A 19,840-nucleotide genomic window follows, 5' to 3' on the forward strand; every position below is an offset into this window, starting at 1 on the left:
ATTTATGCAGGTTCTTACTGATATATAAATATGTTATTTACTACTACAAAGTGAAAAATCAAGTCAATTATGTTATTTTACAATAAGGTCAACAGTACATTGTATTTTAATGTACCTGGCTGCTATAACGACCCAATTTCCCTTCGGGGATTAATAAAGTCTATCTATCTATCTATCTATCTATCTATCTATCTATCTATCTATCTATCTATCTATCTATCTATCTATCTATCTAAAGAGTGCCTCAACTACCAGATAATCACAGTTACCGGCAGTTATCAACAACAAAGGCAGGGGTCAAAGCTGCAGTGGCTGAATAATGAAAACAGGTGAAATGACAAAACAAGAGCCGTGTATGGCTAACACTGATGTCTTATATGAAATACATGCTCCACAGGCATTCTCTCACAGCTCTTAGAAACATATAGACCCATTGTATTTGGATACAGTTTTACAAACCCCGAACAATAGGCTACTTAATATCCTCTCTCCAGCCAATCAGGGCCTGAGACTGCTACCACAAGTGGCACTTGGAAAATCAGCTCAGCCAGTTTTTCTCTCAGCATTGCTCTTCATCCGATGTCGATTGGAGAGGAGTTATATAAGTTGACAGTAACTTTCTGACACCGGTAACCACCCCCTAACAGGCACCCTGCCCCTCCTTTGCATTTAACAACAGTGTTATACAAGCTCTATCCCAGCATTTTCTCTTTACTCTTTTGTACCCCTGGCAACTGTGTGTGCAGGAAGACAGCAAAGAAGAAAAGGGACAAAAAAGCAACAGGAGGAGTGAGTGGCGGTATGACAGGGGGGATGGATGAGGGAGTGAGCGAATAAGTGAATTTTGGATATTTAATGTAACAATTTTTGATCAAGGAGTAACTAAAATTAAAGAAAGTTGCAGGAAATACAATTGTGTGTGTTTGTGTGTATGTGTTCATTTGTATATGAGCAAGAAAATAAATCAATGTGTTAGTATGCACGAGCATATACATAGGGATGGAGCCATTTCAAAAGGGAGTGTGCCAGAGATTCAGCAGCAACACAATAGAAGGAAGGTTAAGATGTTTTTTCCAACAGGGGAAAGTAATATAATCTCCGGTGACAGAAGCTGTCAGTTCACTATATGAACTGCCGGTCTGACTGACTGCTCTGCAGCCTGCCACCATGCCAAAATCAACAGCAGGCCACCGATCAGCTGAAGTCAATGAATACCTGCCTTTTCCTGTCACAGTAAGAATCACGATTACACTCACTACACTTTGACAGCTACATTGTTTCAACCACCATTTTCTGTCTTCTCTCTTTCCTTTCCTCGAGTCATTTTCTTCTATTCAGTTTTCAAACAAAGCTTATGAAGATGGTTTAGGTTGTTAGTGCAGAGTTGTGTGTTTGGCAGGGAGACTGTGCCTCAGTGAATAGACCTGTACTGAAGTCCCCATGTCAGTAGGCATATCCTCTGTTTTTGAGCAAAACTGAAGCACTACCAGCTCCAGGGCTACTGTTCTGTAGCTCACCCTGACCTCTGACTGCTCTGCAGAGAAAGACAAGACAATTTCCTGACAGAGAAGTATCATTAGCATACATATGCCTTGTGTTGTTTAATGGATGCATATTTAATCTGTCTCCTTTTCTAATCTAGGGAAAGCAACTGAAAAATGCATCCTCTATTTTTGTGTCTATTTCAGCAATGTCCTCCTTCACATTCATACAGTTACACAATCACTCACTCATTCACGCTTCTGGGCAGCTGCACTGGTAGTGAAGGGGAGTTAAGTGCTTTATTTAAATAGTTGTTGAGGGAGAGGAGACTTTTTCATTTGTCACATTTTCACAGCCAACCTAGAGATTCAAACAGACCATCTAGCCACATCCTGCTTCTCTAAACATTAGGCTACTGCTGCCGTCCTAATGTGCCACATTAGTCCCCATACACAATCCAACTCCATGAATCCTCTCTGCACCATCAAGGCAACAGAAAAATGTTACAGGGCTGTGAATCTCTAAAGTCATTCTCAACTAACTGTGACACATCTTCATTTTTTTTGTTTTCACACTTCTCTATACTGCATTTCAATATGCTAATAATATACTCATGATGTACTATTTCCATTTCACAGTCCTGTGGTTTCTGTGTGATGTATGCTCAATATGCCTGTACAATCTAATCTAACACAGTCCTGCCCTAACATCTTCCTGACTGAAATATTTCAGTTTTTGGTGATTTCATCAAAGGGGTGTTGTACTGGACCACATTATACTGAGAGGTGTTGTGTAATTTTTTGTCCTTCCCATTTACATACATGGGAGGGGGGAGTTTTCAGACAGCAGAGATTACAGTATTAGTACTTACATCTCCAATAAAACTACTTCTGAGGGAAAAAAAATAATCTCCATTGTTTGTCCACCAAAGCGCACTGACAAGTTGATTTTTCAACTCAGATGTCCCACTCAGTATGTATCTTGGCCACATTTAAAACACAAAACAAATCTAGCAGGTCTGATATCTGATGTCTAATATAGGTACTGGCCAATATCGGTCAGGCTATAATGAACAACCCATGAACAGCATAACCAGTGGCTGGAAATAATACTTCAAAATGTTGTTTTCTTTCTTGAGCATATTAGCTGATAATTATATAGGTGATCTGGCCATAATGGTGTCTTCAATTTGCTTATCGGACATCATTTCATTCAGCTTTCCTCTTTTCTCAGCATTCCGGAGAGATGAAAACAGAGATTCACTGCTTAATGTAACTATGTGTACGTCTGGGTTATAATTGCCAGGGCTCGTGTTTAAGTGTAACATACAGACTGTCATTGTTAAGCTTCAGGAGAAATAAGAATGTAGTAGCCGTACAGTTTAAGTCAAGTTGTATGTTACAGCAACACTTGCTGCACATAATCTTACATTGACAACACAATCATCATTTATTTTGATGCAGCCTCAAAAACAGTATTACTAGTTTCACAGTTTACCAGCCATTGTATCCTTTAGAGTCAACCTGTATCTAACTCCACATTAAGAAGCACTGTGTTGACATCAGATGGACAGGCCTTGTTCCAAGATGAGAGCACCAGTGAAGTTAACTGAAATGTGTAAGTCAGACTGGAAAAAGGTGTATATTTACAGTATCCAGCATTGTTATTTAAATACTGTGTATTACTGTAACACCATGTGATGAAAACAGTCAAAAACTCTATAAACTATTTTATCAAATGTCAACACTTTGCCTTGCACCAGCTAGTTTCTTGTTGTGACATTTCTCTCTCCCATGCACCATGTCTGTCACCACAAAAATGCAAAGAAAACGAAAAAAAAGTGCACATCTCAAAAATATGTCCTAGCATAGCATTGTATGGGCATATTTTCCCTTGTAAAAAATACATCTACGATAATCCTGTTCGTGAGGACATCTACACACAAAAGTGTTTTGACCTAAAGTTACACAGTTAACAGTTTCAGCGGGTTGGATTCTTCATTCTACATAAAACTGATTATATTAAAGTACTTACAGCATTTTCTAAAAATGAAGGCACTCTAACATTTTCATATGGTAGAAAACCTAAAATACCTACATAACCAGATTTTTCCTTTCACTTTTTAACAAACACATATGAATGTGAAGACTCACCAGTTGTTGAGCAAAGAAGAGGATGAGGAGGATTCCACAGAAGAGCATGGAGAGGCCCAGCAACAGCACCAGCGGCTGATACTGGCTGATGCAGGAGAATTTGCGGTATAGTGCCTCATTTTTCAGCTCCTGGTCGTTCAACAGGTACTTCCCCTTGGCCGGCATGGCTCAAACTTCTTATACAGGCATATCAGGTGTTAACAAGGAGCCCCAGCGAACGGGAGTGCGTGACTCCACAAGTTTTGTGTGTGGGTGGGGGTGGGCAGAAGTTTGTTAAGAAGAGTCCACAGTTCTAAATCTGTTAGGGTCCCCTTGCTAGCTCATGACGCTCAAGTGAAACTTGTGTTTTTCCTTCAGCGTGGCATCTTGAATGTTGTTGCTTCTCTCACAGCTTCGTTGTAGCCCTCTCCACTAGTTGTCCTCTGTGTGTGTCTTTCTCTCTCTTTGTGATTCTCTCCCCTTCGCTAGTCCTTTTGTGTCTTCTATCCTCTGTCTGGTGTTGGCAGGCAAACCCGCTTCATCCTTTGCCAGATACTGTGTTGCTCCCTTCAGTGGGTTTGAGTAATAAACCCAGGGCTGAGAGACACACAGGAGGAGGGGAGGGGAGTTTAAGAAAGGGGAGGAGAGGGATAAGGAGGAAGAGCAGGGGGAAAAAAAGAGCTGGTGAGGGCAGCAACAAAGGTCATCAGTGATCCCACCAGGTTTCGAGATGCAACGTCAGCAGCTCCACTCCTTAGAGGCACATAGAAGGAGAGCAGGGAGAAAAAAAAAAACTTTTAGCAAAGGCTTGGTGGCACACACAAACAAGACAAAGATTTTAAAATCAACATACACTATTTTATTATAATGTTACAATATTTTATGCAAATACAACAAAAACTTCTAAAACCGGCAGATTGTAATCAGGCACCTCATGTGACTCACTGGGAATACTGTGAGAGTAAGACATAAATATCTGGATCACTCGATGAGAACATGCTTATTCATACGTGAACTCCGCAATTTCCACAATCCAGAAAGCCCCGTCTCCGTTTTGCCCAGGTCCCTGGCTCAGGTTGACCAGAACCTTCATATAAAGCACCCATAATGATAATACTGCTAATAAGAGCAGTTGCTTTGGAGCCATTCACTGAACCATACAACATTGTGGAATGAACTTCTCTACAGCCACAAATCACTTAATTCTCCCCCAGCTGAACTAACAATAAGATCCACAGCTGAGGTAATAAAAGAAGACAACAGTCACACAAATCAAGTGGACCTGTGACTTTATATGCAATCCATACCTGTATGGATCCCTGCCTGTTATTGGAAGACGACGGCCTTTTAATGACCTGCTCATCCTTTCAAAACAATCTGTGAGCACTGGTGGCTTACCTTTATGATCAAAACTGTAAACATAAATCAAAACCTGCAATATGAGCCATTTGATTTATCCTCTTTCTGTCTAAGAACAATGCGTCTCCTTGCTTCGTGAGAGATCATGTCCTATTTACACTACAGAGTCTGAGAGAAGATACCAGAAAGGCTTTGTCAAACCACATACTGTGGATATCTCTTCAAACAATTAGGGCGCTTTGGCCGAACTGCAAGAAGACCTAATAATCACAACGTACTATCCGTAGACACCACAGTCAGGACAGGAGAGGCAGGGGCAGTGGAGCTTAGGTAAGGACTGCATTCTGGTAATAAATAAATCTTAATGAAATTATTCTGACAATGGTAAGATTATAAATTATAATGCTCAAAAAGAACACAGAGAAGATTTGCCTCTAACTGTCCAGTTATAGCTAATAAGAGCTCCATATATTCATTTGGGAGGGCAGAGGAGGCACTGTCTTGAAGCTCAATAGAAACAATATGAACTTCGCACCGATGTCAATAGAAACCTCATTTCCTCCAGTTGCTAATATTGCTGTGTGCAGTGTGTGTAAGGCTCTGCTTCATGTTTGTCCTTCAAATAGCAACAGCGACAGATGCTACGTGCCATAAAAGGAGAAAAGCAGGGCAAAAAAGGACAAGACACATACACACACCTGTTGCTCTGAGGGTAAGTGAAGAGTTACCCGCAATGCTTTCATCTGTAGTGGTAGAACGCATTGCCACACTGAGACTGACCTGCCCGCTGGCAGTTTACAACCACTTCAAACTTTCACTGCTGGACAGAACAGCATCCAGCCGGCTCTCCCTAGCCTCAGATAATACACCACCGGCAGTCTGAGGGCAGTAAAAGTAACAGGGAGGTAAAACAAAGCCCATAGCACTGGTGGGGGACAGAGTCCTCCTCTTGCATCAATGAGGAACAGCTGACCTATAAGAAGGGAACCTGTACCTGTTTACACTGGAGAAAATCATGTACTCCACATACCTACCTAATGCCATGTCTAGATCTTAAACCTGTAAACGACTGTATAAAGCGCTGATGTATGCAGCGCTGATGTACATTCTTAAGCACACGTTACTATAAATGTCATCATAAATGGTAGACAAAGCCGGAGCCATATATATTTTTTATGATCACAAGCATGGGAATGTTCATTTCAGGTAAGTATGCTCATTTGATAGTCTGGGGACATTATACAAGGCAGTGGTGACACTTGAGAGCAAAACACAAGCAATACAGGAAATCAAGGGAAATGCAATAAGAAGTAACCAAATAAAGAAGAAAGAAGTAAAAAAGGAACCATCAGATATTTCTCTCAGTTTGATGGCTCTCAGTTAAGTGTTTTTCCTGTTACCCAACAAATGTCTGGATGTCTTTTGTTTCTTAGTACACTGATCAACCAGTAAGTGACAAGACCGAACAAGAACAAGAAACAAGTTGAAGTGCAATTGTGGACCAAACCCAATATGCCTCTGAGTTAGCCTGCTCCATGTTTTCTTCACTTGCTGAATACAACAAAAAAAAGGAAGTTAAAAGGTTAATAAAATGATCCTAAATCAATGGTCGAGGTCAGATGACTCAGGGCCTTCAGCATTTTAAGTGTTTGTCTAGACTTTAGACAGCCATTTGACAGTGCAAGAACTTTCATTTACCAGATGTTAAAGCTCCTGGCCCTGGCTTTTCAGGCTCCAACTCTAAAGTTACCATGGTAAAAAAGCAGCAACATCAGACCTGTGGTTGTGTTGTAGCACTGAGCTGGGAGAACAGAGAGACAGGGATGTACGCTTCAATAGAGCTGAGTCTCTCAGCAAGAGAAGATGAATAGCTGAAACTGTGCTGCATTGACTGCCAGGTCTTTTACTATGAAAGCTTGGCAATTGAGGGAATCACATAGCAGCCTTGTAAACTGGCGTCACTGAATCCTGGAACAGCAGCCATACAAAACCAACTAACGTCACTGCATGCTTGCTGCTGAGACGCAGGACCATACATCGTGTCAAAGAAAAGAGGAGGTGAAGTGTAACAGAGATTGGGAGCTGTAGCAGTAGTGTTTTTGTAGACAGCTTCAGAAAAGCGGCGTAACCATGATAAGTATGGAAACCATGGGTGGGTCTAAATATATCAGGGGGAGACTAATAAAATGAAGTTACTTTTCTTAGTATCCTAAAAGATTGCACAATACTTTAGTCATCAAAAGAAGCAATCTGCAGTATCCTATTAATTCGTTTTTAGTTATAGATTGAGTTGTAACACCAATGATTGATTGATTGATGGGAGTAATTATAAATGTGTATATTCTCTCTATTCAGATAAATGGTAAATGGACCTGTACTTGTATAGCGCCTTTCTAGTCTTCCGACCACTCAAAGCGCTTTTAATATAGATACTAACAATATAGAATGTATACTGTACATTGGGAAGTCAGAACTCTCGGTTTTTATGCACCAAGAGTCTAATCTACATGGGACCTTTTGATTATAATTGCTATTTACACTATATTAATCCATGGTAACCCCAGGGTGTTCACAAGCACAAGTAGTCTGTTCAGCAGAGGAGTGACATGTTTAGCCTCCCCAGAAACAAAGCAGGAGTAGGTATCTGCTGGCCAGCTTAAAAGCACCAGACAATGCCAGATGCCTAACAGGAAGCAAAGCAACTGGAGGAGATATGTCAAGCAGCTAGATAGATACAATGCAGTCTCTAAGTATAACATATTTTGTATTGTTTTGCCTCCATGCTTTAGCATATTAGATTTGAAATAAAACATTGACTAGTCCTTTTAACTTGCAGAGTCATCATTTATCATGAGTTAATTTGAATTTTCAAGGAAGCATGGGAAGTTCCTCATTTACTCTTTCTGGTTGAATGCTGAATGGTGAATCCAGTCCCTTTATGCCAACTAATCACCTCTCGGGTAATAAACCAATCTTATCTAAAAATCTGGTCAGATCTGCACCAAACTTACGCCCAATTCAAAGCCTTTTCATGGAGAGCAAACAGGCAGGTTTCTTTCCGAAGCAAATCACTCTGCTTTTATGGCAGTCTTTGTGTTGGCAATCAATTTGGACAAAAAAAAAAAAAGAACAAAGAGTGACCTCTGTAAAAGAAAAAAGCAAACCACAATTCTTAGCCCATGCTCTACGGATAAAGGGTTAGACAATGCGGCTAAATCTCAGCTAGACCATGCTTCCATCACGATTTAAGTTAAAAAAAACGCTAAAATATGCTTTTTGGGCTCTTGAAATAATCAAGATGATGATATAGTCAATGCGCATATGTTTGAAGCATAGTCAGCCCACATTGAACCCATCATATGAGATGGGTTAATCTCTGGTTGTCACTATTAACAGGCACTCCATTCTACAGTGTACTTTGATAGCTCTACACATCTATGCAAAACAATGGAAATACACAGACTCACATTAAATACTTACCAAATTTAGTTCATTTCAGTTTCAGTTCCTTATGTATGCTCACATGCATGGATGTTTGTTCTCTTGTTCTTAAAGGGACATTGTGTAGTGTTTTAAGTATTTTATTAGCTAAAATCAATGTCTTCATTCATAAATGTGTCCTCATTGGTGTAAAATGACCTCTGCCAATGATCTGACTTATCCTCGTCAGCGAAGAATTTCTTATCTGTATATACATTGGACGGGCAAGTCCATGGAGGCTTCCATGTCGTTCTGCCATTTTGAAAAACTATAATCGCTGAGAGGGACATAAAGCACTAGCCTACCTGTCTAGCTAATCCACAACGCATTATCGTTCAGAGCCAGCGTCATGTGACTGAAACCAGCTATAACGGAGAAAGAGATCAGTGAGAGGCGCTTGTCACTGCCCCGGCACATTTGAAAGTCTGCACTGCACTTTAGTTAATAATGGAGGATCATACTTATGCCGAGCCACAGGAGAAGGAATCCTCGTCGCCAAAAAAGCAAAAAAGGGAATTAAAAAGGCAACGTGACCAGCGAATTAAAAAAACGAGGGTAAACATCGGGGTAGCTTTTCCCAGGTGGAAAGAGCTAATGAAGGAGAAACACTTTCAAAGGGACGCTGAAGTTGCCTGCTTTCTCCTCGACAGGTAGGCTTCTTGGTACATAACGGCTATCGTAGTTGCAATACGCATTTGAAAACGCGAGGCACTAGAGAGCACTATTCGTTTGAATGCAAAATACAATTTCACCGCTAGATGGGAGAAATTCCTACACAATGTCCCTTTAATCTTTGTCTGTCTTTCTTTATTTGGTCAGTTAAATATAATTAAATTACTTTTCTCTCCATAGTTAAGACTCATACATGTCCAACCCAGCATTCAACCAAGTTTATACCCTGAGAGCTTATATCCGAGGAATAACAGGGTATCTTGATAGCCAAGCTTTCTAAACTGAATGTGCAGTTACTCATCAGCACTAGTTTACCCATTTAAGTGTGTAATTTATGCTCAGGTCTGCATTGTTTCGTGGACACTGACACCAGGGAATTTAAAAGATGGTTATTTGATGATTTGATGATCCGTGAACTGGGAAATGTTTCAGAGTCCTGGCTAACCAGCGCTGGCATTTTATATTGCAGATATCAGTACTTGCCATGATATAATCAGTGATTAACAGGACTCAATTACCCATTGTTATTTTCAGTATGTGCATGGGACAAATTCTAATCTATAGGCTACCTATGTAATCTCGCAGGAGCTTGCTCATACACAGCACCTTTCCATAAACAGATGACTGATGTATGCACAGCAATGCACGAGGCAGATTAGATTAAGCCTTCTGTCCTTTCCCATCTCTCCTCCCAGTACTGTCTACTGGTATTGAATTAGCCGCATTCACCAGAAGGAGTTGCTGAAACTTAACAATATTAACAGGAGGCTATCTTAGAACTGATTTAAGCTTCAAATGCCACTGCTTATAATAAATACAGGAAGTGCAAGCAAGAGCACCACGTGCTCGGAAGCTGGCCATTACTGTGTGTGTTTCACATTTACTTCCACAAACTGGAGCCAAGTTGCACCACCACAAGTGAAACCATCAATTTTGCTGCTTGACACAAATAGCAGTCCAAAGACGGGTTTATTGATTTAAAAATACATAGAATTTAGATCTAAACATATCAGCCACGGGGCAAATCCAATATTGAAAGAGCATTCATCGAATTAGTCTACGCTGTTTCCTTATCACATGCCGTTTGGGTTTGAAAACACCTGCACACTCGCACAGGAAAAACACTGTCCCAAATCATCCCCAGCATAATGTCAGCATAGTCATACAAAATGAGACGAGGCCCAGAAGAGGTTTGTCTTATTCAATGAAACCAGTTACGGTTAAAAGGAAAAAAAATATTTAACATTATTTGGTGGCAAGAGGCCATGCAAAGTAAACAACTTCTTCAAGAGGAATTCTCCCTTCTCTGACAGACACAATCCTGACTAGTGAAAGGATTTTACTGCAGAGACTGTTGTTGAAGGCAGTAGATGTCCTCTTTAAAGCGCAGCCAACAGAATTTATTGTTAATCTCTGAACCTTCAACTTGCTGTTGTGTGAATGTGTATGTGTGTATATTCTTGGTTTTATCTTTAAAAGGTCCAGTGTGTAGGCGCCCGGTTAGGTCAGTGGGTAGAGCTGGCGACCCATGTACCGAGGCTCAGTCCTTGCTGCAGCGGCCCAGGGTTTGAATCCGACCTGCGGCCCTTTGCTGCGTGTCATCCCCCACTCTGCCCCCCTTTCCTGTCTGTCTTCAGCTGTCACTATAATAAAAGGCAATAAAAGCCCCAAAAATATACAAAAAATAAATAAAATAAAAGGTCCAGTGGGTAACATTTACAAAGATCTATTGGCAGAAATTAAATATAATATACAATATTGAAATCTGCAACTACACCACTAGATGATACTACTTCTAATTAATTAATATTATAATTGTTCAGCGACCAGCCGACAATTGGCTTTAAGTAGTACAACTACTAGTTGAAAGCCCTAATTCTTACCCACTGATCCTTTAATTAAAAGCACCTTTAAGCTCAATTGAAAAGTTTAAGCTTCTTATGGTATGAATTTCTCAGCTATAAATGTTGTAGGAATTCATGTTTTTTTGAAATGTTAGTGTAGCTTTTTTCATCCAGCCCATTTCCAAAGTATTTTTGTTGGTGCTAAAACCTTTAGCGTAAATAAAACGTATATAATGTACAATAATACACACTGACAGATGAGCTGCATGGAATGTTTATTTTTTCCACAAAAGATACATCATTTGGAAACAAACTTGACAAGAAAAACAGGGTGGAAAGAATGTGCTACAGTGAGAGAGACCATTGTTTCCAGCTGGTGTAGCTAGCCACATCCCCATTTCAGGTTTCATAACTGGACCCACTCCATCCTGTAACTGTGGAGCAGTAGGGCCCCTCTGTATGCCCAGTCCTTTCCACCACCGCCACCAATGAGAAAACCATAATTATCCTTTAGTATGCCAGCCAGCTTACTACCAGCACTGCCATTCAAAGACAAACCTCAACATCTGCAACCAGCACAGCAGAGAGCTGTTTACACAGCTAAACAAAACCTAACATGAATATCTTGCAGAGCTGCTGCAGAAGAAACTGGTGGCAGCTTCAGATCAGCCTGATGACGGTAATTTTCCAGGCTACCATAAAGCCCTGGCTGCTGACAGGGCCATCTGGTGCATGTTTTCTACGATCTACAGTCATAACTTGTGTTGTTTTAACTGTGTTTGTGATTGATACAGCGCATTCACCTATATAACTCCACTGTTTGACCTTCATTGTCAAACAGCATTTTGTCAAGGAGGATGAAATGACTTTAAACACCAGAAGCTAATATCTGGCTCATCAATAAGGTTTACACTGCAGTGCATAAGTACATACAAGTCAGCCTACAATGCTTATGGCAGAAGCCCTTTGATCCAAACGAGCAAGGATTAAGTATTCCCCATACGCAATTGCCAGATATTAGAGGGAAACATATTCCATGATGGCCGTCCTCATTAAACACATTCTCTATTATGTTTGGGAAGTACCGACAATGGAGGCCACACCAGGAATGGGCAACACTGCAAGGGCTTTAGCTGCAGGAAAATCCCTGCAGTGCTGTAAGAGTTTGACCCGCGAGCCAATTCTTCTTCTTGTGTGTGTGTGTGTATGTGTATGTGTATGTGTATGTGACGCTCTATATAACCACCACACCCTCAACTGTCAACTGTGATGTCTGACCTGCATCCTGTGGCACGGTGACTGAAAGATATAAACCTATAATGGGAACACATGGGAGAGCTGTCTCCTCTATTTCTGTGGCTAGTTCTTCTGGTTGAATAAGGTAGTGAAGAAAATGGGATACATAATAACAATAACATGTATTTCTCTGTGAAATCACTAAGGCTTATAGCAGAATCTCTGACAGCAAAGGTTTACTCATGTGTGTAGCTAATTTACTCACAGTAAACACACAGACTTAAGTTGACTTAAGCGCATAGTAAACTGCTGCCAAGTGTAGTGGAACTTTGGCTTTTCTGACGTAAAATCTGTTACAACCCCAATGTCTTTAAATATATTTTAGATTCTCAATATTAGCTCATGTATGTTTGTACAACAGGGTGAGGTCTTGCTCCACATCAAAAGCAAATTAAGGTTAATGGGTCCTTGACAGCAGTGATTTAAACACCCCACTGACAATGGAATTACATAATATCTATTACACAATATAACAAGAAAAATGGGAGGATAACATTTTGCTTTCAGACATATTATGCTTGTGAGCATGTACATGCATACATGGACTGTATAACTGTATAACTGTATAAAATATAATTTTATTGTGATGCCCCACTGGATGCATACATAAATGCAACATGGCTTTCCAAATGTAAACACTGTCTGTGCAAAATAAGAGAACAACTTCAACTTTCATTGTATTAATACTGAAAAGAGCGCTAACGCTAATCGCTAGCTAAGCGCTAGCTTTGGTTATTGTGTTTAATTGTATTATGCACCTGAAGGAGTGCTAATGTAAATTTTAAGCCAATAGTTAGTTTGGTTAAGGAACAGCTCATAGCAGGGTAAAATATTTAAGGTGCACTGCACTTTTATTTTGTGTTAATATTAAAATCATTCAGCTTTAAATTGTTTGCTTGTTAGCCACGGTTAGCAACCAACCAGTCTAGGGTAGTTGTTGTTGTTATACGTCATCTAGCGCACGCCGGTAAACGTCCCATGCTGCGTTCATGCAGGCTCGGAAATGCTGAAGCCTACAGAACAAACATCGGTTATAAAAAACAGATACCGATAATTCCTGATATTACATTTTTTAGTGAATATCGGACATCCCTAATTAAAAGTTGATTTAAAGTTTACTCTCACATTAAAAACAGCATGTTTTTCAAGTGAAAACATCTATGGTTTATTAAGCGTTCTTGATGCTTGTGGTTTTATCAGTAACTTGGTCTGTCACCTTTGGTGTACTATTTGGCCAAATACTTACTTATTTCTGGTAGAAACACATCAGTAAGAATTCAAAAATGTATTCCTCAGTGTTTATGTGGTGTTTTTTTTCTATTTCCATGCGTCATTTGTGCAACCAGCCCCATTAAAATATCACTGTAATATACCTATGGTATTCCCACATACTGTCTGCGTAACAAGAATATGTAAGAATACTGTGCACGCCACAGAGAATATTACAGTTTGGATCAGAATTGGCTTTTAATCATGAATTTGGAAAGCAGAATTTTGTACAAATTTTGGAAGGTTATACCACAATATGTTCATCGTGATATCGAAAAGCCCTGTGCATGTAGAACAATACTACATATGTGGTTTACAGGCCAATGTCTTGCATTATTCCTTCCACTGTGGATAACGTCCTGTTGTCCCCACACTGTATGTCATGTCTCTGCATCAGTGCCACTTAGAAAGAATTCCTTCACACTAACTGACAATTAGGTAACTCAAAGTAATGCAAGATGGTGATCATACATAAATCTGATAAAGAAAATGGTAAAACCTACTGAGGAAGTAGTCTACCATGGACCATAGCATGAGACAGATAAGACCCACAACTCCCACACAGCTTTTAGCAGAACACAAAACAGCAACTCTCACACTGGCCGATCTGATGTTCAAATACAGTGGTGCATTAGTGTGACATTAGACTATAGCGTTTATATGGAGGGGATTAAAATTCCTTGAGTGAGTCCATGCGCAGACTGTGACTTCATCCCCAGCAATATTTAATCTTTGTGTTAGGATATATCAAATGTATCTATAATAGCATTCCAACTCAATGTTGATCTCCTCTCTTACTGCAGTCTTCAAGGTCTCTAACACAAGCACTGCAAATAAAGTGAACGAATATTATGTAAATCAAAGATGGCTTGGGTTTAAAACAGGATTTTAATGTCTGCCAAAGATTCATATTTCAGATTTGATTTTCATTTGAAAATTCACATTCCTCACATTACCACATTACATAAAGGTGTACGTGTATAGATGCAGGTTCGCATTTGAGCAGCATACACTGGAAGCACATTACTGCAGAGAGCAGGGACAGGTCACAGCTACAGCCATGAGGCATCTACAGCGTAGAGGTGCAGTGTCTTACGGAAGAAAACACTGTCTGTCATCACACAGCCACACATTTCTATCACTCTTTTCTGCTTTCACCACAGTGGGTTTTGGGTAATTTTGAGAGATGGTTTATAAAGTTTACAGCCATGCCATGCTGTTGCTCCTGCATTGTGTACAATGACACAGCTAAAAAAGAGTACAAGGATTTATGTCCCCTAAAATGGCAGACCTTGACTTTACTGACTTGTATCTGTGCTAAGTTTGCCCTGTTTTCACATTCCTCTCGTGAAGGGAGAGTCTGTGCACCTCTCTAAAATCTAAGATACAAATATACCCCAGGTAAGCTAGATTTGCTATGTAATAAATTTGAAAGCCAATTGTTGTCTGGCAAATGCCACCGGCAAAGAAACCTGAAACTTCTAACTAAACTAAACTAAACTTGTTTGTGCAGAGACCAAATTTGTACATAGTAAAGTTTTGACAGCAAACATGGTGTGTAGTTTTTGGATGTAAACTGGACCCTCAAGCTTCACTCAACTATTTACTACATAATAACAATGTGACAATATGAACACATTAACATCGTAGCAGATATTACATGTTTCACAACCCCTAACTCAGCCACTGCCAGTTACAAGCTACCAATCTAACAAGCTAAGCTATAAAAAAAAAAATTGTTACATCTGCTAGTCGCTGATTTTGGTGCGCAATAGGCTCCTCATCTGAGTCTACGTGTTGTTTATGTTTTATGTTGGAAAAACTTATTAATCATAGCAGAGTATTTTTACATATTTTAAAACATGTCTGGAGTGAAACTTCAAAGAAATATAAAAGGTTTGCAATGGCCTTCATAAAGTACTAAGACTTAGATTAAGTTAGGTCTCAAACATGCACTGCATACAAGACAAACAAAGAATATTTCAGCACTAGAAGTGCTCTGCAGACAAGGGTGGGAAAAATATTTCTAAAGCACAACAGAGTCTTGGCTAGTGACAAGATTTGAAGTCAATGATTTTTGCCAAAGAAAGTTTTACTTGGTACTGATTTGTTCCACCCAAGTGATTATTTTAACCAAATAAAGAGCAATAGTACATAGCATATCCAAAAATATGTAAAAAGATATGTGCCAGTTTTTTCCAATCTGTCTTATTTTCTTTGTAACAGCTGCTGCAGACAGACACAGTTTGTGAGTGGGAAGGCAAGAAGGATGCACTAGCACATTGTTAGTCGAAGTATCTGTGTGCGGGGGTGGGGGTCTAGAAGGAGTAGTATCAACCTTTGTACATGTCACTGGTGATGTACTTTTCATGTAAATCTAGGAAAATGGCAAAAATGCCCTTGCTTGACTATCGTCATTTGAGCTGCGTATAAAGATAAATAATACAGAATTTAAACTGATTTTATAGTGTTGTTGGCCATGCAACTGAGCTTTGAGAATTAATTTGAATTAGAATTAATTTGAATCCATCTTTGTACCTTTTATACAAACAGGTTATAGGTCACCTTTGTCCATGCATAGGCACCCAAGAAATGCATTAAATTGAGTATCTACTTCTTTGTGTGGACTCCATGACATTGGGTGTGCATACAAGGAGGGGTCAGCCTACCTACATAGGCTAACAGCTGCCTGGCTCTGGCTCAAACATAGAGGACCAATGAGTGTTGTCAAACACACCCTGTCCACACACCCTCACGCACACTTGCATACACTACACAATCCAGCCAGAGCCAACCAGTGCTTTTACAAGACGGGTGGGGTGAGCTGACAGCTGAGCAAAACTCTCCCATCTCTCAAATACTATTGATAAGATGCCCTTCAGCCAAGCACTTAAATCCTAAGTGCCCCAGCAGAGTTGCTCAGGGGCCATCATTATAAAACTTTGATCAGTGGTACAGTGGCTCAGTGATTAGCAGTGTTGCATCACATTGTTTGTTTCCTTTCAGGCTAAAGAGAGGCACATTAGGAAAACTCCTGTTTTTGCCCCCTAATCAAGGCACAGACTTTTATGGCTATGGCTGCTGGATGATACTAGTTAGGACACAGTTCCCCATTCAGTAGAGGTAAGTAATACAAACTGCTTAAGTTTCACTACCCAACCGCCTCAGCATAGATTTCACAGAGTAACTTCCTGGTTTAGATGTGTAGAACCATATGAATAGCTGTGCTAAAGAAATAATACATGTGTAACAGGGAAAAGAAATGCTGACTGTATGTGCTATAAGCGCTGCATGGCATGGCACATTCTGGTAAGCCTTCAATTACAGCTGTGTGGCACCAGAGAGGTCAGACGGTGGGAGTGACGCAGAAGGAGCACAGAAGGATCTCATTACCTCAAATGCCTCCAGGGAGCTATGGATGACTGGAGTGGATGGAGCCTGAGGATTTAACTAATAGCATCCTTGTCTCCTTACTGAGTGTCTTCATTAGCACTCTAACCATTTGTGGTCCTTTACTACCTTTTCATATAACTGACATCCAACTTGTGTTGCACAACCATAGCTGAGCCTCTTACTCTTACTCCACCTCACGCTGGTCTTTACATTGGCTCGACCTTCTGGCATGCCACTCTAAGCGACTCTCAATAGAGGCCCTGTCTGTGGCAGCCTTACAGTATGGGGCACGGCTGGAGTTACACATTTTGTAAAAGCCACCCCCTATGTTTTGCCACTGCAAGCCAAGGAATGTGCAGGAAAGCATTGCTGCTGAACAGCCACACAGTTAGGAATGTCTGCAGGCAGCAGCACCCTTCCTGGGGCTTCTGTGGCTAAGTGGGAAGATGAGTTTTTGGCTGAGATGGGTGACGACTAGGTTATTCCCACTTCATTTCCCCAAAGGAACTGGCTTCAAATGACTGGAGTTGCACTGCAGCCCCTCCCAAAAGTGAGTCAGTCTCTCTCTCATGCTGTGCTGCATATAGAAAAACTCATCCAGGTGTGAAGAACTCATCCTGTGTGTTGAGGGTATGAGCCCAACCATAACTAAAAAGGAGGATTTTGTCTGTACAGGGGCCATGAATAATACAAAAATAACTAACAAATGACTGTTTTTTGAATGAAGCACTACTTAAAAATTCGACCCAAGTCCATTTACTCTGAATGAATATCTGACAGAGCGACACAGAGATCTTCTTGGTTACTGTCAGCAATCATTGAATATTGTACATGAGCCGACAGCACAAAGACACTTATTTCCACAAGTTCTACAATTGTATCCCTCCCACTCTTTTTGCATTCTTCACCTTTCTACTTTCCTCTCTGTTTCTCTGTCCATTTCTCCAAATCTGAAGGCATTTCTACAGAGCTCTAACGTCAAACCAGCGCACAGGTTGTCAGTGCTCTGAGAGCTCTTGAGTGAAGGCCAACCTTACCCTGTGACATACAGTCGACCGCACACCATCTCACTTCCTTGGTAACCGTGACTCATTTCCCCCAAAAACACTGCAAGGACAGCTTCATTAAAAAGGGAACCTGCAGTCACTGCACACTTAGTTACAGATGTTATGAAAGCAACCACTGGTTTTAACTTATGTCAGGACAAACAGTTATATAGTTAGGATAGATAAGCACTGATGCAGATAAGAACCAAACAATTATTACTGATTTATGAGCACATTCTTTCTGCCCTTTTGATGAACAGTAATTGTCCCTTAAAAGGCTGTAATGAAATTAATGAAATCCTTCTCTCATATACTGACAAATGAGAGGGATGTAGACTCAATATAGAACACAAATCATTTCTGCTCTGCAAAAACTTTGTTTAATTCTGGCATCAACTGGGAGATAACATTACAGGACAAGCTGGCTAACTATGTTTCATTAATGGAATAGCATCCTTCTGACTCTGGGTGACATCTGAGCCTAAAGCTTTGGGTCGCTCCACTGGACCACTGCATCCCAAATAGGGACAGCAGTGGCCCATGTGAACACAAAGGATGCAGACAGTGAGTGTGTGTTATGTGATACACAAAAAGAAACCAGATCTTTTAATGACAGTGGTTGCCATAGCAAGGTCAATCAGCAAAACAAGGAAGATATTCATTTTGTTATAATTTTGTCTATAATGTGGAACCGTAGTAACTGAGGTTAATGACATAACATTGAGATCCTCCTCAGAGATTTTAAGCACTTTAAAAATACTAAAATAACATGTATCACCACATTGCGCAATTCTCATCAACCAGGATGATAAGGTGATGCCAGTAAACTGCAAACTTGTTTATCTCTCTGTGAGATATGCTTCATAGCAAACTGACAACACTAAATATGTAAGTACAATCTAAATCCAGTAGCCCATAGATGAAGAGCTCACTTGCGACTGTTTAGGACACATAACTCTCTCAACGAGTTACAAATTGAGAACAGACATTAGATAGGTAGATTATATAGATATTAGTGCTGTCAGTTTAACGAGTTATTAACGGCGTTAACGCAAACCCATTTTAACAGCGTCAATTTTTTTATTGCGAGATTAACGCCTAGCACACATTGTAGTTTTTTTCACATGCTGTTGCAACAACTAGTAACGTGAGAAAAACTACAACACCACACCGGATCTAGCTAGACTAGAAACAAAACAACAGGCACGCCGCACACACTTGTTTAAGAGTAGTAGACGTTACGTTTTGAGTGGATGGCGAGCGCGAGACGCCGAAATGGATGGATTCCTTGTTGTCTGAAAATGTCGACAGACTTCTCTGTTTGAGTAACTGGCTCAAAGCAAAGAAATAGTAGGCTTACCTTTTATTGGTAACTGTTACTGTTCATTCTTTCTGAAATAAGAAGCTGGGTTGAGCCTCTGGTGAATAAAGAGCAGTAGCCTGACTGCTATGTTCAAAGCAAACTAAGGAAAGTATTAAGCCATGGTTTAACTGCACTATAGGCTGAGTCCTAGTTTACCTTACATGTGCACTTTGTAATTTTATTTTGTATCACCTTGTTTTGATCCCTTAGAAAGGGCTGTTGAAGGGGCTGTTTGTGTGACAAAGGATTTTTTCCACCCTTTTATTGATGGACAGTGTTACATTGTGTGGCTGATTATTTGCTCCAAGTGAGAATGTTAGTGTGAAATTGAACACTACAGTATATGCCAATGTTAACATTTGCGCAAAGCAAGCCAATCCACTTTTCCATGTTCATAAGAAGGGTTAGATAAAAAAACAAATCAAGGGACATTTAAAATAGATAAAAATGTGCGATTAATTGCGATTTAACTATGACATTAATGCAATTAATCGCGATTAAATA

General features: G+C 40.1%; 1 protein-coding gene across 2 annotated transcripts in view; it reads right to left on the reverse strand.

Moving 5' to 3' along the window:
• Positions 1-19,840, reverse strand: part of adcy7 (adenylate cyclase 7) — a 54,785-nt gene that overhangs the window by 25,955 nt on the left and 8,990 nt on the right. For both annotated transcript variants that reach the window (XM_051378840.1, XM_051378839.1), the window contains exon 2: positions 3,636-4,367. In XM_051378840.1, the coding sequence (XP_051234800.1) occupies positions 3,636-3,800 (165 nt within the window). In that variant the 5' untranslated portion in view covers positions 3,801-4,367. The remainder of the gene's footprint in view (positions 1-3,635; positions 4,368-19,840) is intronic.

The sequence above is a fragment of the Dicentrarchus labrax genome, unplaced genomic scaffold, assembly GCF_905237075.1.
Source record: "Dicentrarchus labrax unplaced genomic scaffold, dlabrax2021, whole genome shotgun sequence".
NCBI lineage: Eukaryota > Metazoa > Chordata > Actinopteri > Moronidae > Dicentrarchus > Dicentrarchus labrax.